The sequence below is a fragment of the Zosterops lateralis genome (genome assembly GCF_965231275.1).
Source record: "Zosterops lateralis genome assembly, chromosome: 8".
NCBI lineage: Eukaryota > Metazoa > Chordata > Aves > Passeriformes > Zosteropidae > Zosterops > Zosterops lateralis.
In genome coordinates, this window is record NC_139768.1 from 9,692,846 (window position 1) to 9,719,595 (window position 26,750).

Here is a 26,750-nt window from a genome sequence, read left to right on the forward strand (position 1 = left end):
TGGGTAAGCTCTTTGTGGATTTGAATCAAGTAACTGACCAGTTTATCTTGTGATCCAGCTGGGGCATGTGTGATGGATTAAGAAGGTTTATTGGACCTTCTCTGAGGAATGAATTTATTTCAGGCTTCAGCTGAGGCTTTTCATATCTCATGAAAGTCATATACCTAGCAGAGCCAGTGAGCCATTAAATGCATCTTGGCTATTGCTCCCAGATAATGTTTCCTGAGTTTGAAGAGGAAGAAGTTTCTGATCTTCTGATGCTTATTATATTATTCAAGGCAATCAACTCCTGAAAGTAGAAAAATCATAGTGAACTTCAGTAAAAGCAGGCCAGGTTTTTCCTCCAGTAAGTCTCCTGTTTGTTTCCTTGCCTATCTCCTACATTGCAGTAGATACAATAACAGTAATTAACCATGAATACTTCATCATTTTCCATCTCACTGCACTCCTGAAATGTTGCACAAGGTCATCTTTCCATTTAAGTTCATCTGAGAAGTTGGGGTAGAAACATATATGTGTGCTCAGCTGCAGTTCTCTCTGGAGTGATTTATAACACATGGCCAATGCAGAACCCAGTACCTGCTCCTCAAATGTAAAGATACATTTTCAGGTGACATTCCCCCATAGAATGTTCACTGTATGCTGAGTAAAAAATTTTCTCTAGTCTTTCTGGTGAGTGCTGCTGGCATTTCCAGTTAGTTGGTCAGCAAAAGAAGATGGACATCTATGTATCATCAAATCCCTAATCCCTCAGTTAAACTATTGACAGACTCCTGTGATTGGTGTTCCTTCAGCTTGAGAATAATGGATGTGTGGTCTTCCCTGTCTTGGCAGCCTCATGAAGACATCAGTGTGGTGTCCTGGAACCGGCAGGTGCAGCACATCCTGTCCTCCGCTCACCCCAGCGGCAAGGCTGTGGTTTGGGACCTCAGGAAGAATGAGCCCATCATCAAAGTCAGTGACCACAGCAACAGAGTAAGTGGAGAAAAGGCTGCCTTTCTAACTAGCTTACAACATGCCACATGTGACTACAAAGCAGTGGCACAGATTCTTGGGACAAGTGGTTTTATTCTAGGATCTGTTGGAACTAGTTCTTGGAGATGTAGCATCAAAGCACCTCTTTTTATTCTCTCCTGAATGAAATTGGGAAACAAGAGCCCTTAATGTTCTTAAAATTCATGCACTCTTGCATTCAGTTTCTGTGCTCACGACTCATTTATGAGGAGCTGCCTCCCAGTTTTCTTTCTAGGTCAACTTTGGACTTCGACTCCTATATGGTTAGTGGGGTTTTTTTGCTGTGAAGAGAAGGTAGAAATACTTGCTGCCTGGAGCAAGACATTACTAGACTTGGTTTATGTCAAGCATTCTAGGCGAGCTCAGTACAGAATGAGATGGCTTTGGCCCATTTGTGCTATTGCCAGCTTGCTGTGCTGAATTTTCAGCCTGTGCTATTTTTGTCCCTAGATGCATTGCTCAGGAATGGCCTGGCATCCAGAAGTTGCAACCCAGCTAGTCCTTTCCTCTGAGGATGACCGTTTGCCAGTGATCCAAATATGGGACTTACGCTTCGCTACCTCTCCTCTCAGCCAGCTGGAAGGGCACACGAGGTGAGGACTTGCATGTTGTGTTGCATATTTTCAAGGCAAACATCTGGGAGACTGGACTTTGGGTAACTATGATTTTCTCCTGGGCCTGCTTTCTTTCCCAGATGAATCTAGTTGAAGATGAGAGATGAGAACTAGCATTTCTGAGCCAAGGTAATAGGATTGATTTCTTTCTGGTCTGTTTTAGGGGAGTTCTCTCTGTTTCCTGGTGTCAGGCTGATCCAGAACTGCTGTTGAGTAGTGCCAAAGACAACCGAATCTTGTGCTGGAACCCAAGTGTGGCAGAGGTACACAACCACAGCTAGCAGTACACATGGTCTGCTTTATATTGTGTGCTTTGCTCCATGTGTGTCCTTCCCTGTATCCCTGTGGAGTGCCAATGTCATTCCTTCAAGCATGTCTTATGCACCCTTTCTGTCTGGAGTGAATGAATGTGGTCCATATCCAGACTGAAATAGGTTTTTGCTGATACATCTTTGGCCAGAGATCAGAGAGGGAAGAAAACTTTAATTAAAATTTAGTTTCAGCTATTTATGATTACTCTTGCTATGCTCACGCTTTAGTGTTCTCTGTTTCCATATGTTTCTTATTTTTCCTTCTCCTGGAGTAGTATGTTCTTTTGGGAGGAAATTTGAAGGAGACCAAGGAGCAATTGTTAGAGAGGGTCACTGAGGAGGGAACAATGTAGTTAAACAATGCATGTAAACTTTGTAGTAAAATGGTTTCACATGTATGTGCTTATCTAGTCATGTATCTCAGAATTACCATAACTTGGTATATTTAGGTATCACCTGAATTAAAGTAGGGGTGTTTAAAATTTTTTTATGCACACCCATTCATTCAATGCTGAGTTCCTGGATAAAACTGAACTTTGTACAATGCAGTTGATCTTGATGATAGCATGGGGAAAGTGCTTTAACAATACTGAACAAAGTCCAGATAGGTGCCCCAGGCTAGATTAATTTCATGGGACAATATCACTCAGCTGATCACTTTTTGCCTTGGAGGCAAGGAAAAAAATGAATCAGTTTTCCTAAAATGCATGAAATGCTGCTTTTGTAGTTTCATGGAATTTGATGCTCACTTTGTCTAGATCTCTCATGGTTAGAGGTCAGTCAGGCTCTGAAATGTTCCTGATGTCTAATTTTTACAAAAATATTTTCACTGTCTTTTAGTAGAAAACTGAAAAAAATTAGCATGGCTGACTTCTCTTTATGCATGCTGCTGTAGATTTGCAGAGTCCAAATTCAAATTAGGCTTCAATGTATAAACTACTGTTAGGGGGCTCTTTTTGATTTGGTACCAATGAACAGCAAATGTGCAGGTGAAAAAGTTGTGAAGCTTTGCAGTATTAAGGATTAATACAGTTATACAGAATGGCTGGTCTCGTGAGTTTGAGGGAAGTATTGGTTTCTTTGGGTTTGGGGGATGTTTGGTTTTTGGGATCTGTCTGTTAGTTTTTCTATTTAGCAATCTAGATTTTAATATAAACAAATTATATTAATCTGCTTCTACCTGGAACAGAAAACAAAGCCATGATTATCTATGCTTTGTTCCTGTAAACCATAAAGGAAATATATTTGTTTGACGAATGGGAGGTTTAAAGTCAAGGCTGTGTTAGTGGGTTGCCCAACATCAGGCAGGAAGTCTGTGACTGGGCCATGAATTGAACTTTGGCTTTACAAGTGCTGAACCATAAACTTGTTGGCTGCAATGTCCTTCATAGTTCACGTGCAGCTATTTTATTCCTCTCTTCTTGTTCTATTTTCTTTTGTTTAGGCTCTTTATTTTCCATATCATATTTGTTACTCCACACTATTCTGTTTATATATTCTTGCTCATGACATATTCTTGCCTCTTGACTTCTGGTTTGATTGTGTTGTTTTCTGGTGTCTCTCCCTTGGTTAACAGCAAAGGTGACAATGCTAGAGTACTCTGACACAGTAGTACTTAGAAACCAGAGCAAAAGTGACTTCGCACTTCTGGATTTTATTCTACAATGAGAATCCAGTTTAACATGAGCTTTCTGCAACTTTCAGCTGTTCAAAGTGCCATGATTTGGTTACAAATGCACCCTTCAAGAAGCAAAAATAAGAGATTTGTATGCAGTGCTGACATGTAAATAAAGTGACACACTTGCTGTGGGCAAGCAGTTTGGGGAAAGCAGGAGGCTATATTTGTGTTGGGCTTCTATCTTCTCTCTTTCTATGACAGGTGGTGTATGAGTTGCCCATTCGGAGCCAGTGGTGCTTTGATGTCCAGTGGTGTCCTAGGAATCCTTCAGTCTTCTCTGCTGCCACTTTTGATGGATGGATCAACGTTTATTCTGTTATGGGTGGGAACTTAGAAGCTCAGCAGAAGACACAGGCTGACAAGGTAAAGTCCTGTGACCGTGGTAGACCTTGACAGACTGGCAGTTTCTCTTGTGACTGCTCAGAGAAGTGGAAGCACACGTGTGTAACAGGGTCACTTTTAAACAGTGCAAGCTGCCCCACACACCAGGACCTATGGCTGTCTGGTGTGGGAACCAGAAACTATCTGTGTGAGGGCTTAATAATCCCACCAGATCCCAAAGGGAGACCACATTGCCTCTGACAAGGTGTGTAAAGAGAACCAAGAGCAAGCGCAGTTGTGGTGTTAAGATATGTTTTATTGTTATTACTATTAGACTAAAAATAAAGCAGCATACAAGCTTTTCTTGTCATTAGGTTAACATTAAATGCATTGATACTAATTAACAGGATACATTATTCTTCATTAGTTTAGAAGGTAATTTTATAAAATGGCTTATAAACCACTATTAGCAATTTTCCTCAAGTCTTTTGACTACCACTTGGAGGATGTTAATATTTTTGATACTGAAACCCATTACTTAGCCAATGAATAGATGAGCAAACTCTGAACAGATTAAATGTCACTACTGTCTAAAATTTTAGTTTTAATCTGGTGTCTAGTCTTTTAATTCCCTCCCTCTGTCACAGCCAACAAATGCCTTTCAATACAGGTTTTAAGAGAATACGTATGAGCTGGCTTAAATGTTATTTATATAGTCATTTACAGCTGACTGAGTTCAGTTTCATAGGATTTGCAAGATACAGAAAATACTTTATTAAGCAACAGCTGCGGGAGATTAAGGATTTATTTAACTCATGGAGAATTTTCTTTCTCTGCATTCTTCATGTGCATGTACCACACTTCCACTGTTCAAAATTGGGGAACAGTAGTGTTGAATAATTCCTGAATAAATTGAATAACAAATAAGAACACAAGCAGAAGGAGATAATGCAGTTATGGTGACAGGATGTTTGTGACCAAGAGGTCTCTCTCTTATGAATTCAATAGTCTCAGGACAGAAACTCTGTTGCAGACCTGGTTGCGTACATTTATTTCTTTAAGGCTGAGGGTGTTTGATCTGTTGCATATAAGCTGTTCCTCAAGAAATATTCTTTCTTTGGAATTGGTTTCCTCTGAAGAAAGACAGAACATTGCCTGTGATTCTAAGATTTGGCAACCTTGGCTTGATCAGCCTGATGTTGCTTTTTTTTGGGTATGCTGGTTAGCTGAATTTTAAAGCTATTCCCTATGGTCCAGTCAAACTTGAACAGGATTATCTTTAGCAAACAACAACTCTATGAAAACAATGTTAAAAATGAAAAGTGTTGGTGTGTGAACAGCATTGTATGTATGTTCACTGACTCCCTAAATGTCAGAAATCTGGCTCAGGGACCACTGACTCTCTTGTCTAGACAAGAAAATTTTATTTCATCAGTCTCATCTAAGCCAAAAAAGCTTGAGACAGTCCTTGAAACTAACCAATTGAAAGACTCCAGCAACAAAATGGGAGTTGAAATTCCTTTGTGAGAAAAACAAGAAATAAGTTGGACAACTTTTGACCTTATGTTATCATTATCTTGCATAAAACAAGTAATTTTGCAACTGCATTGTTTGAGCTGGATGCTAGGCCTAGCAGTGTTTTTTAGGAAATTTGCATCTTGCTAAGGAAAACCAGCTTGCAAATTTCTTAGGGTAAAACTTTCTTGAGAAACAATTGCTGGAACTGTTTTGAAATGCCATTTCTCTTGCACAGGGTCTCAGTGGTATTCCAGAAGGAGGTGCTGTATTAACCTCATTCTTCATTAATGTGGAAAGTAATTAATTCCTAAGCAATTGTTTTTTGTGCTTACTCCATACAGGGAGGAATTGAATTATATTTTCTTCCTATTTCCATCTCATTCTAGATCTCTTCCTCCTTCAACAACCTGGATCCCTTTGGCACAGGACAGAGTCTTCCTCCTCTGCAAGTGCCAGAGCAAGTAACTCAGACCACCTTGATTCCACCATTAAAAAAGCCACCCAAGTGGATTCGCAGACCTGTGGGGGTTTCATTTGCAGTAAGTGAATGGAGCATCCTTAGCTGAAAATGTAATAGATGTGTCATCTTGTGACACAACCCTTTGGTTTCATGGGGGAAGCCTATTATCTTCTTGCTGCTAGTTGTTTTAATACCTACTTAAGGTGCATTGCGGTGTCCCATGAAGTGGAGTTTGTTTACTCTCTACATGGAGGTGTATGAAACAAGAAGGAGTCCTGTAGCAGAGATTATAAGAAGGAGTTAACAAAAACTAAGAAAATTTTGTAAAAGCTGTCCCTGTAGGCTGGCTTGCATTCCCATTCTCCTTTGTCTGTCTCTCTTCCTATCCAGGCGTTTAATTTTCCTCACATCTTTGCTCCTAAATTGGATGGCTGAACTGTTCTTTTAGCCCATTGCTTGACTTGTTCTCTATCTAGTGCCTGCTCTTCACCTCATAGTTTTTGTCACTGTACTCTGCCTTTCCATGTAACAAAAGAATTAACAGATCATTTCAATGTTACTTTTTTTTCTGTTCTTCTCTGGCACTTGCAATTGGCTAGGCCTGATCAGATATGCACAAGTGTCAAGTTTATCAGTGTTCAGTTCTGCTGAAGGGCTTGTAATGTGAACTCCCTCAATGTTGATACCATTCATACACACTAAACTCTTGGGTTCCATGCGATCACTGCTGGAGCTTGGGTCTGCCTTGCTAAATGAAGAACAGAGTAGCTTTTCCCTTTGTTTATAAAAATACTTACTATGTCTCCCTCTGTCATTCTCAGTTTGGAGGAAAACTGATTACCTTTGGTCTTACCAAAGCTCCTGGACAGCAAATGCAGCAGACTTACCCACATCAGGTATTCATCAGTCAAGTCACTACTGAAACTGAATTCCTACTCCGATCCAAAGAACTGCAGATGGCCTTGCAGTCAGGGAACCTCCTTGATTACTGCCAGGGCAAGATCCAGACAGCCAAGTTGCCATTTGATGAGAACCTTTGGAACTTCCTGAAGGTAGGATGGCTGTGGTGAAATACAGAGGTCAGTTCTTTTATGGTCCTGGGGTAGAATATGGTCCTCTCTAGCCCTTTATATTCCTGTTCTTTAAAATATAAAATGGATTTGAATGAATAAACTCATTACTTTTCTAAAGCAAGTTGAAGTCTTGGAGGTTGTCTTGGTTTTCATTAGGAATGGTCTTTTCAGTGGACTTATTGGGCTTCCTGAAGCAGGACTGAGTAGCCTTCATGGTCAATTTTGGTAACATGAGAGTTTGGTAATAAGAAGTGGTCATCCTTCTGAGGAGGCAGGGCTTAGACTTGGCACTGGTTTACAGACACTTGTAGCAGACTGTGTCGAGGACAAAATATTGGGATCTTTGCCATAGTATTATATTTGCATGGGGAATCTTGAATAGGATGGCCAGCTGGTAATCTAGGTGGTGATGCTGGTCTCCATTGCAACAGTGTCTTCAGTTGTGTTAAATGAGATACATCAAACTGTCATTTTTAGTCAATTTTTATAATCCATCTGGTGTGTGGTCCTGAGAGACCACTCGAGCACATAAAGGATCTATTACAGCTGATTGTCTTAAACTACAAACTAGGTTTCTGTACAAAAGTGTCTTGTAACACCATTCCTGCTTCTGCAGGAACAGTTTCTGAAATGGACTGTTTACAAGTATCTTATCCATGTTCACTTTGATCATTTGTGTAGAAGCAGCAGCATGGGGACTTAACTGAGACAGACAGATTCTCCTCGCAGAATGTTAATCATGCATTAGAGCATATAAATAGTGCCTATCAATTAGGCTGTGTGCAGCCTGTGGGAATTTTTGGGAGTGTCTGAAATCCTCATCCAGGGAGCTTCTGTAACAGTTAACTAGTTCTTGTGAAGACAGCTAGCAATTCAGGCAGCCACCTTGTCTCAGTTTCATCCAGACTCAAATCAGTCAGTTTTCTCTATGAAGAGATTAGCTTGGCAATTCCTAGACTACCCAGGGTATTAATGACCAAGTACACTAGGTTTGCATACAGTCATGATCTTGATACACAGTTGTACCTCAAGTGTAACTGTGGCAAACTTGAGTATTGCCCTTTTATCATGACTAAAACTTAAATTCCATACATCTTTACACAGCAGTTATTAGGTTGACATTTCATAGTTGCATTCTTTATCTATAAATTGAACTCTAAACTCTGCTGTGCCAGAAGCAGCTAACTGTTGTCAGTGTGTAGATGTCTATGATTTTACTTATTTTTTTGTCTTTTTAATATCCATTGGGTCTCAGGTGAATTTGGAGCAGGAGTCCAGGACTAAACTTCTCAAGCTGCTGGGCTACAGTAAAGAGGACCTGCAAAAAAAGGTAAGGAGTATTTCCAATAGACAGAAATTTTTACAGGACTAAAGCTGATGCAGGAGAGTTGTAGGGTCCTACTGGAACTAAGGGATCTCATAGCACACAAAATACCAAACTGAAATTTCAGCTGGGAGTCATATGAAGTATACCCCACTTAAAAGCAAATGCAAGCATTTGTAAGGGTGTTACTGTAGCTGTACTGAATCAAGCCAAAAGGGTCTTGAGCCCAATTATCTTGCTTTCAGTTTTTGGTGCACTGGGAAGTGTTTAACAGCCGTGCAGTTGTGAGAGCTTTTTTTAGCATTCAGCTCTTTGGATCTCAGGGGATTCTTCACCCAGGAAGAAGGTGACAGGTGGAGACAGCTGGGCATAATACTGATGGATAATGCTCTGAAAAGGATAAATAGTCACTGATAGGCAGCCAGTCAGGAATAGGGTGAGGTAGAAGTTTTCAAACTGGTGAAAGAGTTGGGGGAATTGTGTCTGGGACTTGCCAGTCTCTCGGTAGTTTTGCTGTCCAGATGCTCACTTTGCTTTACTCTGTGTGTGTCTGTTACTTTTCTAGATTGCCTCGTGTTTGAGTAATGGGATCCCAGATAAACAGACCCTTCCTGAGGCAGGTGATAGAAATGCTGCACCAGATCAGGTATGTCCTGTATATCTTGCCAGCTTGGGAGAGTAGAGGAGGACAGAATGAACTGGAAGGTCTAATTCCAACCACAACTTGTTGGGCTCTATGCTGGCATTGCAGAGGGCAGTTCACAGACCCTCACAGGGTCAGACTAAATGATAACAACTTTCCCTTCTGGCTTTAAAACTAATCAGTGAACAGTGAAGAACTCCTGGCTGTTATTTCTGCAAGAAGGTTTGCTTCACCTGTGTTGATTTCTTCAGTGGCAGAATTAGCCTCACCCCAGCTTGAGGTTACTGTTCTGGATTTCCGATGTGAAGCTTCTGCTGTGGTGTTTCTTTCTTTTTTGCCTCTATCCTCTGAAATGTATTTTCACATAATTTTGGGATGTCCATCTTCAGATGCCTTCACTGTAAATATTTCTCCTCTGAGGTATCTAAAACTTATATCCTCTGATTAGTAATCTTCACAAGCCTCAAACACTGGCTGAGATATTCTAGGAGTAGCAATTGTGTCCTGCATTTCAGTAAAGCACCACACATGGCTGTGATCCAACCTGTTATTTACAGATTTTACTAGTTTGTCTTGTCTCTGTTCCATCCAAAATAGTTCAGCTTGCTTCAGGGCTGACAATTGAGTTGACAAATGCTGCCCAGCAGTGCTGTTGGCATTGAATGTCTTGCACCATCAATCTCCTAAGCTTTGTCAGTTGCAGCACTGCTCTTGTTGCTTCCCTCATGAAACTGTGCAGATTGATTGCTCGGTGACATGAATTTCCAAATTGAAATTAGATTTATATGAGCATGCACAACCAAATGGAGAACAGTTCCATACCACCCTGTAATCCACTAAACTGTTTTGGGTAGGATATGTGTGTGCAGTGAATTAAATAAGCTCTTGCACTTTTTGCACAGCTTTTGATGAATTCCAGCGATGATGTAGCTGCTGTTTCTTCCTCTTCAGCCTTTTTTGATAACCTCATCCCACAAAATATGAGCACGTTGGAGATTCCTGTCACAGAAGGTATGTTACATAAAGAGTGTTTCTGCCCTCTTAGGAAAAGGGGACAGGAGGGAAAACCAGAAGATTGAGAGACCAGGAAAAATCTAGTTCATTCCAACAGACCAATACTTTTAAAACTTATCACCCCTTCAACTGTCATGCAGCATCTCTCATTGAGCATAGAAACACTTTTCCCAGATAAGAGATTAAAAATAAATTTCCCATTCCCATTAAAAATATAGAAGAGTCTTCTAGATGATGGAAGACTTTTAGAGTCAAGTTAGTGGCGTTTTTTTGAATTTCCAAATTTTCTTTTAGCTGGGCTTTTAGCTCTTACTGCTTTTTACTGCCTGCTCTTTAAAACAAGCATCATCAATGAATCTGAGTGATGACCCTTTGGTTTGATTCTGCTTCTCACCTCTGTAGATACAGATGGACTCATCAGCCAAGCCCTTTTGTTGGGGAATTTTGAGGGTGCAGTGGAGCTGTGCATGCGAGCAGAGCGCTTTGCTGATGCCATCATCTTAGCCATAGCTGGTGGGGACAACCTCCTAAAGGAAACCCAGAAGCGCTACTTTGCCAAGCAGAAAACAAATCTCTCTGTGGTAAGGGATGGTTTTGTTTACACTCTGAGCAGGGGAAGGTGTGCACTCTCTTGCCAAATGTTTCTCTGACTTTATGTAGAAATGCTTTTTCTCCAATGAAAGAAGTGGAATGTCAGCAGAATCTGTGCATCTCCTATTGATGTGACATTTATGCTAATACCTTGGTAGTTTTATGACAGTTTAATGTTGTCCACATAGTATGTCTATGTTCTCTATTCCTTCTTTTTTTCTAATGGTTTCTGTCTTGGCTTCTCATGCTTGTAACCTGTGGTGCATGCTGCCCCTTTACAGCTCAACTAGGAAGTTCCTAGCTTATTAATTTACAAATGGGGAAGTGTAACAGGGATTGGGATATCTTAACACTGTGCTCTCAGTCATTGATAACAGCTGCTCTGAAACAAAATATGTATTAGATCTTTAGACTTGTTTAGTGTGTCTGTTTCCATATCCTTTTAAGTGCTTTGTTGGGCCTTTTTACTTTCCTTAAGTTCCAAGTACTGTTAACATAGGGATGCTGAGATTGTTGGACTGTAATATACAGTGAAGTCATCGCTGCATGGTGGAAAGCATGTTTGAAAGTGAACTATTGCTTAGACTGTCAGCTTATCTTTGTCTTCAGTGACTGACAGGCCTTCTGCTTCCCTTACAGCTGCTTTCCTCCATTGTGCAGCAGAACTGGCAAGATATTGTTTGCACATGTGATCTACAGAGCTGGAAGGAGGCACTGGCCATCTTGTTAACATACTCAAAGCACGAAGACTACACCCAGCTCTGTGGTATGCAGTGTACTATGTTCTGATACAACTTCCCTTGCAGGGGGTACTTCTGGACTGATTACAGAAAGAAGTGGATAGAGTTAAGAAAAGAAAGCACTTCTTACTCATTACACCTGCCTGGAACTTAAATAAATGTAGATTGTTGAGTTAGGAGAATGATAGGTGCATACGGATTCTCTGTAGCTGAGAATCATGGTGTAAAGTTGTATAAGTGGATATTTATTGTAACCTCTGGAAGTAGCATGGAAAGAGAACAGGTTAGATGCTATCCCTAGGCTGAGACATGAAGGTGATTTTTATTCTGTAGAGAAAAGTACTTTGTTTACAGTAAAAGTCCAGTGGGCTTCATTCCATCTAAAACAGGTTTCAGAGCCCTACTATTGCCTGGAGATTCCCACACCTCTCTTGGAAATTTTTTTAAGTGTTAGATTTTTTTTCACTGAACTCATCTGTAATTTCTTTCTTTTATGTGTTTGGGCAGACGTATAAAAATTGGCAGATATAGAAAAAGTTTTTCTTTTTTCAACCAGGTTGGTTTGGGTTTCCTTCCCATTTCACTGTTATCCAACAGTTATGCAATGGAGCTGGTGAAGGGTCTAGATCCCAAGTGTTATGAGGAGCAGCTGAGGGAGCTGGGGTTGTTTAACATGGAGAAAAGAAGGTTTGGAGTGACCTTACTGCTCTCTACAACTACCCAAAAAGAGGTTGTACTTCTCCAAAATAGCAAGTGATAGGAGAAGAAATACCCTCAAGTTGCACCAGAAGAAGTTTAAATTGGGCATTAGGAAAACCAGCTACACTCAATGGGCTGTCAAGCATTGGAAAAGGCTGTCCAGGGAAGTGGTGGAGTCACCATCCCTGGAGTTATCTAAAAACCAAATATGTGTGGCACATACAATCTTGGTTCAGTAAGACTCGGCAGTGCTAAGTTTATAGTTAGACTCGATCTTAATGTTCTTTCCTGATCTAAATGATTCTATGATTCTAATTAGGTGCAGATTCAAAGCATTGGGGTTTATGAGCTCTTCTAAAGGGGAGTGTGTTAAATGTTGGCTGCATCTTTTCTTCTCTAGACATGCTGGGTGCCCGCCTGGAGTCAGAGGGAGATGCAGCCCTGTCCAATGATGCCTGCCTCTGCTATATCTCATCTGGCAATGTGGAGAGGCTGGTGGAATGCTGGGTAAAAAACCATGAGACTTCATCACCACTTGCCCTACAGGTACAGACACTATGATGTTGGTTTGACTCCTCTTTAGGCCAGTCTGGTAGCCCTGAACTGTTCACTTTTTCCTGTCAGGGTATCTGGCTTCCAGCAGACAGTGGAGACCTGTTTGTACTCACATAGGTATCTCTTTCTAGCCTGGATTATGGGCCTGCTTCAAAATGAGGCTTGTACTCTTAATCATTCAGGGTTTGTGCATTTACGTTGCATGTAAATCCAGCCATGGACAGGAGTTACATCCTACCTGCCTCTCCTACATACTGATGTCATCTCTGACCTCCCTTTTAGTCAGGGAAGTTGGAGCTATACCTTTTTTTTACTTATAGTAGCCTGGGACACATTTGCTGCTGTGCTTGTCATAAATAACTTAATGCTGCTGTTATCTGGCTGTACTTTCAGAATAGCCTTAGCAAAATAAAATGAAGTCTGGATCATGATATTCCCACTGCAAGTAGAATGATCACATACGGGAAGTCACATCTTGCAGATAAATCAGGACTTCTGAGTCAATGTTGTTACCTACCTCTCTTCTTTCCTCTTGATTATTTCACAGAATCACAGAATAATCTGAGTTGAAAGGGATTTACAAGGACCGAGTCCAACTCTTAAGTGAATGGCCCATATGGGGATTGAACCCACAACCTTGGTATTACCAGCACCATGCTCTGACCAACTGAGTTAATCTCAGTAATCTGTTACACTTAAACCAATCCTGGCTAAGTCACTAGGGCCTGTTGTGTCCGTCACTTGCTAGAATGAGCTAGACAAGTCTTCCACTTGGATATCTGCAGATAAGGCCCTCTGCTACAGAGTTCCTTAGTTTTGTAATCCCACTACTGAGTAAAAGCAACAAAAAGGCATCTTCAGCACTCCTGGTTGTTTTTGAAACTGACCTCCTCCCAGCTGGCAGATATTAGCATGTATCATTCTACAGCTGTAAACACTACTTTCATTTCTAGGAGTTGAAGGAGTTTTGAGTAACTAAAAACCTTCTGGTCCTTTTGGCAGCAGTAGTAGCTTCTTCTAGTGAATTTCTCTTGGTATGGTTTTAAGCCTTCGTCTTCCAAGTTGACCACTTGTAACAATAGTAGCTTCCTAGTAAAATGATCACAGTTGATTGGAACGATCTTGTGGCTTCTGATTTTCTATTTTTTTCCCCTTACTATTAAAGTAGCAATGTTAGAGTTTGCTTCCTGGTTCCTGTTTTTCTCCAAGTGCACCTGAGGAAATGGTCATCAGTGACAGTATTTGGTGCAGAGGGGAGTAACTTCTGTCCACATTGGCCCTGATGTCAGCTGAAAGTGGGGAGAGCCATCTGGTATTATCTCAGCTTGAGATGGACCAGTAAAGATAGTCAGATTCTGAGTAGTCTTATTTCTTCCTTCCCCCTGGATTATTCAGGATCTTATAGAGAAGGTGATGGTGCTGAGCAGGTCCATTGAGATGCTCCGAGGCACAGCAGGACCAGCACCAGGCCCTGTCTTGGCAGAACGAATCACCCAGTATGCCAATCTCCTGGCATCACAAGGATGCTTGGCAGCTGCAATGAATTACCTACCCAGCAACTCTAAAGAGGTGAGTGAGCAGCAAGCTCTTGTGGGAAAGAGTAGTAGAGGGAGGAAATGGTATTTTGTATGGGAGAGAGCTGGGGTTTTGACATGCATCAGGTTTCACCTTAGTTATGCTAACTTGAGAATAGAGGGGTAGGGTGGAAGGTGTTCCAGGATACGGGTTTTGTCTTCATTTCCATTTTCTTTGTAGTGCTTTTGATTCAAGGAAAAGAGCTATATAACTGTAAAATGGTTGATGGAGAACAACATTGGTAAGCAGCTCTCCAGGGAAGCTGCCTCTTTTCTTGAAACTAGCTGGTAGAGGAAGGGAATGGGGAGGTCATCTGGCAGTTTGAAATAAATCTATCTAGTGGCTAAATGTGGATAGGGGTTGGGAATACTCCAAAAACTGGGGGAAGATCAATGAGACTCCATCTACCAGGCAGTATGGCAGGTGATGTCCCAGATTGTCATTTACCTTTTGATGAGGTTTTTTTTCCTGGTGGCTGTTGGGGACATGGTTAATTTTGCAGTTTGATTCACAGTGCTTTAGGTCAGGGTCTATTTTAAATGCCTCCCCAGCATTTTCCATGTGAGGCTCTCAAAATGCTTCTTCTAAAGTACAGTTTGTTTCAGCTCCTGATTGAACAGCTGAGAGACCGGCTCTTCCATGCTCAAGGGGAGAATGTGGGTGATCAGCAGCCACCCCCTTTTCCCTACACTCCTGTCAATGTAGGGGTCATTAAACCCACAGCAGCCAAAGGTGGTCCCACCCTTGAAGGAGCAGCCCACAAAGCAGGTCCCAGACATCCAGAGAAGGTAGGCCCTAAACTCAGGTGTTCATGACTTGGGAAGAGGGAGGAAGGCTACTGGGTTGTGGAAGGCATATGAAGTAATGTGAGATGACATAAACTGCAGACACTGAAGAGCTCCTCAGTGATGTCCTTCACTGCAGCAAATGCAAGCTCTGTGACAATCCAAAATGAGCTGTCTGGAATCTTTTCACAAAGCCCTGTCCTATATGCAGTCCCTGGAGGAGAATGTTACAAGTGTAGTGATCCACTGAGATCTCAAATCTTAGGGAGAAAGAGGCTGTGGTCATTTTCCTATACTCACCTTACCCTGATATCTTAGTTAAAATTAGCGTAGTATGGCTTCATGGCTTCATCTCAGTTCTTGCACAAGAGGACTGTTAGCAAAATTTTGCTTCCAACTTCTATTATTCCATTATTTTTCCTTTGTTATTTCCTCTGGTTGGGCTTCCAGGAAGTCATTATATGAGAACTTGTCCCTGAGGACTAATCCTTTTGAGAGCTGGAGAATACTCTGAAGAATGTGTTGCTCATCTTGTTGAGCAGGTTATCTGGTAGGAAGGGCCTTTTATGAAGTAAATCCAGGCCACCAACAGCAGCAGCAGCTTCTGTTGCCTGAGAAGTGACAGGGATAGAAATTGTATCTGCTAGTACATGTATGTATATGACACTGTTGGCCATTTGCAAGTTCTTTGTTTTTTAATTGCAGCCCAACTATCAGTCATCATTTGCCCCTTCAGCACCATCTCAGCCTTCAGTGCCTTCCCCCTTCACACCTCAGCCAGTGCCAGCAATGTCTGTGGCACCTCACCATGTTGCCCCTTCCCAGGCCAGCACAGGTCCACAAACAAGTGTCTATTCCAGAGGGCAGCCATATCCACAATACAACTTGGGCTTGAATCCAGCAACTGTCTCAGGGCCAGGTAAGCATTGTCTGATAGTTGTGTCCATTTCTAAGTTTTCTGAGACTAAAGCCTTCAACGTGGGTGGCTGCTCTAGTTGTTTTTCTCACAGGCCTATTGTACTGACAAAGAACAAGCCAACTGTCTAAGAGGCTTCTCAGTGCTTCTGACATATCTAGTTGTGATAACTGTTGCTGCATGCATGCTGATTCTAAGCATATGTAAGGGTGGAAAAGCCACAGCTGGCTTGGTGGCAGTTTGATGTAGCCTGGGCTAAGGAGGACACAGATATTAAAGGGCATGGCTTGAAGAAGGGAAGGCTTACTACCAAGAAGGATAGTGTTATGAGTAGTTGGCACATGAAACAAGTCATGCTGATACACTCTCCTTGTTGTCTGTAGCTGTGTCACCGTCTCAGCAATTTGGACCAGTGGGAGTCAGACCCGTTGGTCCTGCTCCCTTCTCCAGCCAACCCTCTCTGCCAGGACAGTCCATGCCCATGACATCTCCTGGTGTTCCACCACCCAGGCCTGCCCTCTTCACTCCAGCCTCAGTCCCATCATCTCAGCTTCCCCCAGCTTGTCCTCTCCCTGTGGCAAACCAGCCTCCTCTAGACTTCTCTTCAGCACCTTTCAACTGCCCCATGAACATGGGTTATCCTCAGGGAGGTCCTGGAGCTCCATCTACTAAACCACTGCCAGCAGCCATTCCTCCTCCTCCCACAGGTAAGTACTGCCTGTGTGACCTGTGTGTCCAGGACAAGCCCAGGTGGGGTTTTCAGTATGTAATGGACATGGATCTTCTGAGGTCTGGTTTGTCTCCATAAGGGCTGGATGTGGTGCTGAGGCAAACCTTACAGGCACAGAGTGCTGAGTCTTGCTGTGGTGGTGAAACAGAACAATGGTGACAGTTTCATTCAGCCTGCTCAGTTGCTCTGTCTCCCAGGTTGTGGTTGCAAGATGATGTCTCTTCAGGTCCTCAGTGCACCCTGAATAGTCATCTACTCCAAAAGCATCTGCTCTGATGGAAAGGGTGGTGGTTTCTGTGGAATGCCTGGTAGAAAGTTTGCTCATCTCGTCCTTGCTTATTCAACTTAGATGAAAAGTGTATTTGAAATGGTGGGAGAGCTTCCCTGCCCATGAGATACCCCTTACTTAGCTTCAGGATTAAATTCTTCTGTCTGCTGTGCTCTAGTGCTCCCATTTTCTTCTGTTATCATAAAGGGCTTGTCTGGGAATCACTTCTGGATTCCTCACTGCAGTGTTTTAGACCCCTCTGGGTCTACAGTTTGAATCCAGTCTATCATGTGAAGTCCTTGCTAGCATGATGAATAGAAAGAGTGTTGTTGGACCTAGCTCCCCATGGATGGGCATTCCTTCTGTTTTCCAGAATATCTGGTGTGTGTTAATTCTCTGTTTGCTGTCTCAAGGGACAGGCTTAGCCAGGTTGTGGAGATCCCTAACAACAAGGCTGACAATCCATAGATTTTTGAGCAGATGCTTCTCCAAACCACACATTTGCTGAGAGTGAAGGAAGTGAGGCTATGATGTTTGCCTTCACCAGAAATCCTTTGCTGACCTGTGTTTAACCAAGGATAGTCCATGAGGACTACACACCAAAGGCTTTAAGCTACATCTGGACAAATTCTTTCCTGAAAAGCTTTTTGGCATAGTAGTCCAGTGAAATTACTCACTGAATGAAAAGCTGTTGGTGATCATGCCTTTTCCACCCTGCCTTGATTTTCAGGTTTCTTCCCTTGGCTAGATCCCCACATGGATAATGCAGGTAGTACCCAGAGAAACCTCCAGACCTGTGGGGCAGGCAGTGTTGCTGCTTCCAGTGAAATGCATGTTTTGATGTGTGTGCATGCTCACTGCTCTTTGTGTTTTCCTTGCATGCCTGGGGAGCTGTACAGGTGGGGTAAGGAACATACCTGTCCTGAGGACTAAGTGACAGCTGGGGATATTGGAAGCAAAATAAAAGTACTGTGCTATTACTCATGAGTCTGGGTACAGAAAATAGGGTCTTTGTGGGAAATAGATTGGTAGAGAATTCTCAAAGCCTGACAGAAGGCTCACCCTTCACATGAGACTGAAAATGGAATAAAAGGTTTTAAAACACCTCAGTTACCCCACCTCTAAGTCAAAAAAGGACATAATCCAACACCACTTCTTCCTTCTCTATTTTCCTCCAGTTCTGGAGGTATTAGACCATTTCCAGTCTCTGTCTTTTCAGGCAGTTGCTGGGCCAGCAGGACAGGGAAGCAGACAGTTTTCCTGTTTTGGTTCTCTAGGTAAGGAACAGGCCAGTGATTGTAACTCATCTCTCCATGTTACTCTCCCAGCCTTGTGCATGATTTTGCTTGTGCTTTCCCCCTGTGGTTTGGAAGAGGTGAAGTCCCATCAGAAACAGTGGTGGAAGTGTAGCTTCCCAAGCAGAATTTGGGGGCTCTCTTCTAAGGGGAACTGGAAATCCCTTTTGGCTTTAGTTAGAGGGTGAGGTTTGGTTTTGAATCTTAGTTCAACTGCTGGGGAAAATTTGGAAAAAGGGTTTTTCTGACTGATACTTTATACTGATTTCTTTCCTTGGGGTTCATTGGTGTTGGAAGATAGTTATTTTCTAATCTACATTATCAGTGGGGTAAGGCTCAATGTCTTTGTGGTCTGTCACTGCAGTGATTGCTGCTTTTTGGTGGGACCATCTACCAGGCACAAATCTCACAGCTTTATTTAGGAAATCCAAGTATTTATAGGCACTTAGACCTCCAAACAATCTGGCTGTGTGGAGTGGGACTCCAGAGAGGGAGTTGTCCCTTCAGCAAAGAAACAAAATACTTCAGTTTCTCCCTGTTAAGGGAAGATGATTCCATGGCAAGGATTTCAAGCACTTCCTTAGGCTGAAGATGCCCTTCAGGAATTCACTACTGAGAAAATCCCTTCTCCGTGGCAGTATTTGCCCCCAGTTTTAATGGCAGTGTACGGCATGCTTGGTTCAGCAGTGCCAACTGGCTTCCTTGAGGGTGCTTTCTTGCCTGCTATTATTGTTCTGGTTTTGATGTGTATTTTTATTAATCTGGGAAAAAACAGAAAGTGATTTTACAGTCCCTTTTCCCTACAGAAAAGGGACTGTAAAATTACTCAATCTGACTGGCCAAAATTGCTTGCTTTGGAAATTCCTGAACATAGTGTCTACAGCTCATAAACATTATTACTAACACAATGAACAGACACCTCCACTTGTAGAAATCCAAGTTCCTATGAGTGTCAGGGGCAGGGACAGCTGGCTCATCTCCTTTCTGGACAGGATAGTACCTGATTCCAGCCTCTTATGGTCCTGTTTTTTCTAGGACAGGCATTGCTGGAGACTGCTGCCATGGGGCATTCCTTTCAGGGATGGTGAGAAGTCCTATTTCATGAGTAGCATAGGGAAGATAGCATTTCACAGCAGCAGAATGCACCAGGGTCTGTTGTCTCTTATGTCTGATGATTAAGTGCCTGGCTTAAAGAGTATAATTTAAATAGCTGTTTCCAGTGAGGATACAGAGTGCCACTGAATTGGAATGGTGCCAAGGGCTGCTAGGCCACAGACTCAGTGGGGGCCAGCAGAGTTCTAGGGCACAGAATCCCCAAGCTAGAAATAGGTGCCAACTTAATTAAACTCCTGATCCAAACTCATCAGAGAGTGAGTCTTGAAATCATGGGAAAAGGGAGGGCAAAAAGAGGCTGCCAGAATTTTAATAATAAAGGTAATTAAAGTAATGAAGCACCTTTTGCATCTTTCCCCTGTGATTTTTTTAAAGCTCAGTTCAGGATCAGTAGCTCATTAAGTGTGGCTCAGAGCTCCAGCAATTCTGATATTGCCCCCTTAGCATTACTCTGTTTTCTCACAGATTATTCCTGTCTCATGGGCTTGAGGTTATTAATAATGGGGTTTTGTCTAAAGATGCAGGTACCTCTACAGGACAGCAGCAGACAAGGTAGTTGCAATTTGACCTTTGCAGGATGAAGAGTGGACACAGGTCTTTTGATGTCATGTTGTCTTATGGATTTTAAATTACCTAGAGTGAGGTTAAGAGTACCAGAAAAGCATCTGCTGAGACACCCCTCTGCTCCCAAAGCATTTACTGGTTAAGTCTATTCCCTTCTATTTGGCAGTCAGCAAATTTTGCTAAGCTTTGGTTCTGAACATGATTTTGGAAGGGAACCCACCCCTAAATCTTTCTGACTTTATCAGAACTGCGTGAATAGCTTTGGATTGTCACCATGAGTATTCCTGTGGGTGCTGGTGAGAAGCCCTCTCACCTGTAGCATAACTCTTGCTGTGCTCCCACAGTGCCAGATTCTCTGGGGAGCCTCAAGAACTTCCTGAAGTGTGAGGTGCACACTTATGCAGGTCCCCACCAAGGTTCAGGCCTGACTCTAAGGCTGACTTCTGCAGTTTATACAGGATCCAGAAAGCTTCGGGTAGTTAAAAAAAAGGTTTCCTGTGTGGGAGTGGGTGTGTGCCAGTTCAGTCTGATCAGACTCATGAAGGCTGTGTGCACACTTGGATACTAAGAATGACATTAAGAAAGACAAAGTGAAGCAAGAGCATCTCATGGGCCTGTGAGCTGGGTTTGAAATTCCTCAGCTGAAACAGTCTAAAGGTGGAATGACAAGGGAATTAGAGCCAAAGGGCCTTCTCCTGAAGGAAATTCTAAACTGTGCAAGCAACCATGAATTGTTGCTGCAGCCAGCTTCTCACAGTCTGAGGTTTGTGTCTTGTCCTATGTCCTGGCAGCTCAGGAATCTTGGAGTGATCCCTCTACTGGAAGAGGAGGCCTTCAAAAGAAAAAGGTAAGTTTTCAGCTACAATATGTGTTGGTTGTCTTTTAGCCAAGGAGTTCCATGTAACAGATACATTCCTATAAATGCTTGCTGTCAAACTCTGCAGGTCTCTATCCCTGTTGCTCTGTCTATGTCTGCACTGCATGCATAGCTAGGCCTGAAGTCTAAGTAATCCTGACTCTTTGCCATCCAAAGTTACATGCTGTTCTGCAGGGTGGCTGTTTTTTAAAATGGTTATCAGTTCTAATGTTGCATCCTCTGTCAGTACTTCCCAGGCTGCCAACAGTAATTTGTTGTTAAAAATATGGATTTAATCTAATGCCCTCGCCTATACAATTTTTTTTATAGTGGCTGAGGAGGTCACATTCTCTTCACACCTGACAGCTAGGGGCAGCATTTTCCTTCAGCACAGTGGGACCAACAGTGATTTTCCTCAGATGCTGATACCAAATGATAAGACACTTGTGCTGAAAGAAATTGGGACAGGTGTAGCTGTGAGCTGCCTGCGGGACCTGTCCTGCAGCTCTCTGCCTTGTCGTGATTGCACTGGAGGGCCTGTGAGCTGAGCTCTTCTGCAACAAATGCTATCAATACTCCATTTCTGTCATTGCTGCCTGCTGGCAGGTGTGACAAGAAGCTTCTTTGGCATCCTTCCCGCCCCCCACTCCTCTTCTTTAGCTTGGAACAGACTTCTCGCCCTTTTTTCTGGCAGCATAGCTGGGAACCTGCTTCAGGCTGTGCTCACTACAACAGGATTAGCCTCTTGTTAAAGCCATCTCCTTTTGATCTAGCCCTGTTGGAGAGAATCTGTCATGACTCTCTGGCTTAGCAGGGGCATGATGAAGTGTTTGCAAGAGGAATCTCCCCCCATGTCGTGGGATTTTCCCCAATCCTTGCTCAGTTGGACACTTTACTGCTGCTAATCTCTACATTCAGGACTCGTGCCGTTGCAGAGCCCAAGCGGCTTTCTGAGGACCAGTGCTCTCAGGGGTAACGGATCTGTTTGATTGAACAATTCCAGAGGGGTTTTCTTGCTGTCGCTTTGACTGTTCATCTAGGATGGAAGAGGAAGGGCCCCATTCTCTGAGTCAGGGGGCTGAAAGAACAGGGATGTGTTCTTTCATCATCTTGAGAACTGGAGACTCTTCAAGTTAGAAAGGATGTTGAATTTTTTCTGTGGAGAAGAAACCAACCCTTCTTCCTTGGACTTGGTTTTCTTGATTTTTTTTTTTTCCCTTTCCTTTCTTTGCTGACAGTTGCCTGAGAAATTTACTCCTCTGGCCCCCATCACAGCTCCAGTAATGGGCCTGCCTGCTGAACCCCAAGGGATCCATCCTCAGCTATCCAGGTTGCAAGAATCTGGCCAGTCACCCCCAGGAGCACCCAAGGAAGGCAGCCTACAGGTACCAGGGAAAGTGGGGCATTCCCCAGGCACCAGCATCTTGTCAAGTAGAAAAATAACTCAGCTTTTGAGGGTCTTACTACTTGGCAGCTGCAGAGGGCTTATGCTGCTCCCTAGCCCCTACAAGGCATCTCTGCCTGAGCATTAGAGGAGTTGGCAGGTTAGTAAAATGACACCTGGGCATAGGTGAGAAACAGGAAGGGAGACCAGGCAGGCTGTCAGCCTGCTGGGAGTTGAGAATCCATGGGAGCCTGGAGCTGTATCACAGTCTGAAGATAAAAACCTAACTCTGTGCTTCCAGATATTCTCTGGGTTTGTGAAGGGGTAAAATTCTCTCTGTTCTCTAGTTTGAAGAGGAGAATCTACCTGCTGCAGCCTTTCATGCTCCTGTTGCATTAATTCAGCTGCTTTTCTTTTTTTCTGTCAGTATCACCAGCTACCTGGGGAAAGCATTGAGAAGAAGGAGCTCCCCCCTGAGCACCAGGCTTTGAAGGCTTCATTTGAAGGCTTGGTGCAACGCTGCTCGGCAGTTGCCACTGATCCAGTAAGTCCTCCCTTCTCTGATCTTTGACTTTTTTCCCTTATAGATGTTTGACTGGTGCTTCCTTCTTTTGGTTGGGTAAAGAGAGGAAAAGTCTTATTCCTATAACCAAGTTAATCTCCAAATTTGCCTCCTTCCTTGAGGCTGCAGGCTTGTTCATCTTTGGGAACTGAGATGCATTTTCTAACTTTTATCCACTGCTTCTCATTGCCTTCTTGGAGCAATGATTCTGTCCTCCTGGCTCTTTCTTTTAAGGAAAGTAGAAGAATTTACTCAGCTAATTCAGTTTCACTGGCTTGATCTGCAGATAGTTCCTGCAGAGCTGGTATTACTAGCTATCTTTAGAGCTTGGAGGGAAAGGCTGAGATATTCCAGGTGGAAGAGAAAGCCAGACAATCTTTGTGTCCAAGTAACTGTAATTTCTCCACCCTGGTTCCTGAAAGGCTGTTGGCACGTGTCACATTAGGTGAATGTGTCAGGCCAGACTGGAAGCAGAAAAACAGTGTTTGCACATTGTGTTAGGTTGCTAAGTCTTCCCAGGGCTTGGGGCCACTAAGAAACCTTCCAGAATACCTGTGCTTGATAGGTGTTAAGAGGTACACTGAGCCCAGACTGCTATCCCAGAGTCAGGCAATTAGAGCAGCATCTTCAGTGTGTTTGCTTTGTGCTTTCTGAGAGTGCAGCATAGCAATTTCTGGGGGATAATCTAAAGGTTCCCTCTATGGATAGAAAGGCCCGTTGGTTTGGGTTTAAGCACTTGACTCAGGTGGTGGTTGAATAGCTGGCTCTGTACAGCAGTGCAAGGCACCTGAACTCCTGTGGCTCTCAGGCCTGTTCCAGCTGTGCCCAGAGCCAGGCATTTGTGTTCATGGAATAAGTTACCTGTGAGTGGATTATTCAAGATGGGGTTAATGAGGTCAGTCTCATCAGAGCTTCAGTACTCAGTCACTTTCCTTGGTGGTTACCTAGAGCGGGAAGGATATTCCCTCTTTTCCCTAAGGAGACTGGAAAGAAGCTCTTTCTTGGGTCAATGAGCGTGAGGCTGTCTGAGCACCCTGTGGGTCAACTAGTCAGTGTTTCTCACACTTTGGAAGTGGTCACTCTGTCCTGTGGTCTGCAAGTACTGGCAGAAGGGAGGAATGTCTAGGCTGGGAGATGAGAAAAGGGGCAATCCATCTTTCTGTGTTGGGGAGAGAATGTGTGTATACATGTGTACATGTGCAGAGTGAGGGCATGGCTGGCTTCTATCACAGACCCTGGCTGTCAGAGGCTGAGATGCAGCTGAATTGTAAGGTGCTGTGGAAAGACAGAGGAAGGGAGGGACTGAGTGAAAGCACTTTGGCTCTGGAGAGGTGTCTTTGAAGCTCTGGCAGACAAGCAATACCTGTTTTGCTTCAGAAAACACGCAGGAAGCTGGAGGACGCGCTGCAGCGGCTGGAGTGTCTGTATGACAAGCTCCGGGAGCAGGCGGTAAGTGGGCGCCACTATTCCTTGTGGTCCAGCTGGGTCCCTGAGCCCACCTGGGCACTGCATTGCGGGTTTGGTGTCTGTACCAGTGTAACCAGTACATATTCTCTTGGAAGACAAGGGGAGTGCCAAACCTTGTAATGACCACAAACCCAGTCAGCCTTGTATCTACTCTCTTAACTTTGCCCCAGACATAGTGTAAGGAAAAGCTGAGGAGGTGTCTGCAAGGTGCTTTTACCCTTTGAGAAGTATACTGGCATATAGATCCCAGATGGGAAGGGGCAACTGGGAGTGGTTAAGTGTGAACACAGTGTAATTAGCTTAGAAAACTCCCAAGTTGGTGATGCCAGTTGCTGATGCCAACTGGCAGTTGTAGTCTGGGAAAGCAAGGGAAGAAGCAGCTATTCTTCCTGCCAGTGCTTGTCTGTATATGTGCTGTTTGGTGAAGATGATAGTGGAGAACAGTAAGGAAGGGTGTGGAGGGAGGGAGACCTGTGCTATGTTGTTGAACATACTGACTCATTTCTTCTCCCTCTCCACAGCTCTCTCCAGCCATCCTCATGGGTCTTCATGAAATTGCCCGATGCATTGAGGCTAAGAACTACCCACAAGGTCTCCTGGTTCACACCCAAGTCGTGAGCAGCAGCAGTTTCAGTGAAGTGTCTAGTTTCATGCCCATCCTGAAAGTTCTCATGACCATAGCAGGCAAACTGAATGTGTAAAGTGTGAAGCAGCTGGAACAGTACACAAAGAGCTGGTGGACTGCCTCACCTGTTGAAGTGCTGCGGGTTGTGGACTTTCCTTCTGACTCTGGAGAAATAGGTCTGTGCCAGTGCCTGGGACTATGCTAGGCCAGCACACCTGGCCCCATCCACTTTCCAGACAGCCCACTGCTGCCTGCAGCTCCTGGAGACTGTTCTTTCTCTCTTTTTCTCACTAGTCTGAGGCCACTTTTCAGCCCAGGGTTCTCAGTTTCAGGCTGTCCAGGTTGCACAGAAGTCCTTCTTCTTCTCTATATCCCCAGCACAAAGGGGAAACTCCTTCCCTTCTAGGCTGACATTGCATTTATTTTTCAGGAAACAAACAGGGCTGGTACCTGCAGCACCACCACAGAAGAGCCTCAGGCTCTATTCCGTGCTGCAGAGTAAACTTCCTCACTGGTAGCTGGGCTGCCTTGGGAACCTAGGCTGGTGTGTCCTCACTCGGTTGGGCTGCAGAAAGGATCTCTCCTGGCTCCTTCTTTCTCTTCATTCTCATCCTTGACTCACTCTTTCACCCCTCTGCATCCATATCCTGCTACAGCTGGGGCTAACTACTAGTCTACTTTGGGCCAGATTTGGTTCTGTTTCTTCTTCACCCAGCTCTCTTGTTTTTAAAAGTCAAGTCTCCTGTTTACCCTCTATCCACCTTCCTTTATATCTTTTCCCCCATCAGCTACAGGGTCAAGCCCATAATGTTTCAAGTGCAGGGATGATTTCGTTTTCGAATTCCGGGGACTCTCCCATGCAGGGATGTTGGCAGATTGTGCTCTGTGCACTTCTCCCCAGAGCTGGTCACATCCTGTCTTGGGGCTAAAAGCTGCCCTTTCTGGCTCCTGGCCTTTTTCACTTCTTTTATTTTAGCACAGCTGGACTTTTACCCACTGGTGTTATCTAAAGGCTTCCTACTTCAGGTTTTTCAGATGCCCTAGGGACTTTAGGAGCAGCAGGGATTGTTTAAGTCCCATAAAGATTTCCCTTGAGCTACCCTGACCAGCCCAGACTTGAGCAGTGAGAGACAGCTCATTGCTACAGATATGGTGCATTCATACTGCCTACAATTACAGATACATGCAAAGGTGGTTCTCAAAGGCCCCTTGGCACTATGGTGGTAGGAATATGCTGCAGGGGGTGATGCTGTCAAGACTTGAAGATATGGATTGTGCTGAGACTTGTCATCACTGTGGCAGTTCCTCTGGGAGTAGATGAATGAAGCATATCTGTTCTGAGGAAGAAGTCTGGGAAGGCAGATGGGATTTTGGGGTACATCTTTGTGTGTGTACATTTCCCTCTCTTCCTCCCTCCTTGCCTTCTCTCTCAACATCCCTCTTACTAACCAGGCAGCAAAATCATTGATCCATAGCTGAGAGCAAGGCTTATTCCCAAGATTTGGATGCAGCCAGCCCCTACTTGCTCTGCTTGCTGCTTGAGTGATGCTGTCGTGAGCCTGCGGTTCAGTGACGTACACGAATCAACCTAGTCTGCCATGAGACTTAGGAGGGAGGAGAATCAGAGAAGGGAGGAAGAGGACATGTCTCATTCTCTCCTTTCCAGGTCAAAGTGCCTCCTTGTTGCTGCTGTGTTGTTTCTATTGCTGCGGTTTGATGCACTGAAAAATTACAGAACAGTGAAATAAAAGCTGTGTTTTGTGATGCTTTTTTCATAGGCTTGTCACCTCTGCCTGCATGGGACTTCCTCAGTCTGCATGGCCACTCACTGAGGGGCAGTTGAGAACTGTGTGGGGCAAACCAGATTTCGGGCTCTGCTGCTATGGGCAGCATCCCTCCTGGTGTGGTGACACCTCAGGTCTTACCCACTCCTTAAGGCTGCAGGGTCAGAGCATTGATCTTCTCCAGATCACCTGCATCCATTGTGACCATTCATCTGCATCAGACACAAGAAGGCCCCCAGACTCAGGTTGTCTTGGGGAATCTCAGCAATGC

At 43.8% G+C, this 26,750-nt stretch overlaps 1 protein-coding gene across 3 annotated transcripts in view; it reads left to right on the forward strand.

Moving 5' to 3' along the window:
- The window catches only part of SEC31B (SEC31 homolog B, COPII coat complex component), a 35,113-nt gene extending 8,661 nt beyond the window's left edge, over positions 1-26,452 (forward strand). For all 3 annotated transcript variants that reach the window (XM_083865980.1, XM_083865982.1, XM_083865981.1), the window contains exons 6-26: positions 835-975; positions 1,465-1,607; positions 1,792-1,891; positions 3,819-3,980; positions 5,843-5,995; positions 6,738-6,968; positions 8,245-8,319; positions 8,879-8,959; positions 9,859-9,967; positions 10,373-10,551; positions 11,201-11,327; positions 12,401-12,546; positions 13,951-14,124; positions 14,736-14,918; positions 15,621-15,834; positions 16,215-16,538; positions 20,593-20,648; positions 21,896-22,042; positions 22,469-22,585; positions 23,981-24,052; positions 24,592-26,452. In XM_083865980.1, coding sequence (XP_083722106.1) covers positions 835-975; positions 1,465-1,607; positions 1,792-1,891; positions 3,819-3,980; positions 5,843-5,995; positions 6,738-6,968; positions 8,245-8,319; positions 8,879-8,959; positions 9,859-9,967; positions 10,373-10,551; positions 11,201-11,327; positions 12,401-12,546; positions 13,951-14,124; positions 14,736-14,918; positions 15,621-15,834; positions 16,215-16,538; positions 20,593-20,648; positions 21,896-22,042; positions 22,469-22,585; positions 23,981-24,052; positions 24,592-24,771 — 3,114 coding nt within the window. In that variant the 3' untranslated portion in view covers positions 24,772-26,452. The remainder of the gene's footprint in view (positions 1-834; positions 976-1,464; positions 1,608-1,791; positions 1,892-3,818; positions 3,981-5,842; positions 5,996-6,737; positions 6,969-8,244; positions 8,320-8,878; positions 8,960-9,858; positions 9,968-10,372; positions 10,552-11,200; positions 11,328-12,400; positions 12,547-13,950; positions 14,125-14,735; positions 14,919-15,620; positions 15,835-16,214; positions 16,539-20,592; positions 20,649-21,895; positions 22,043-22,468; positions 22,586-23,980; positions 24,053-24,591) is intronic.
- Positions 26,453-26,750: the final 298 nt, after the last annotated feature.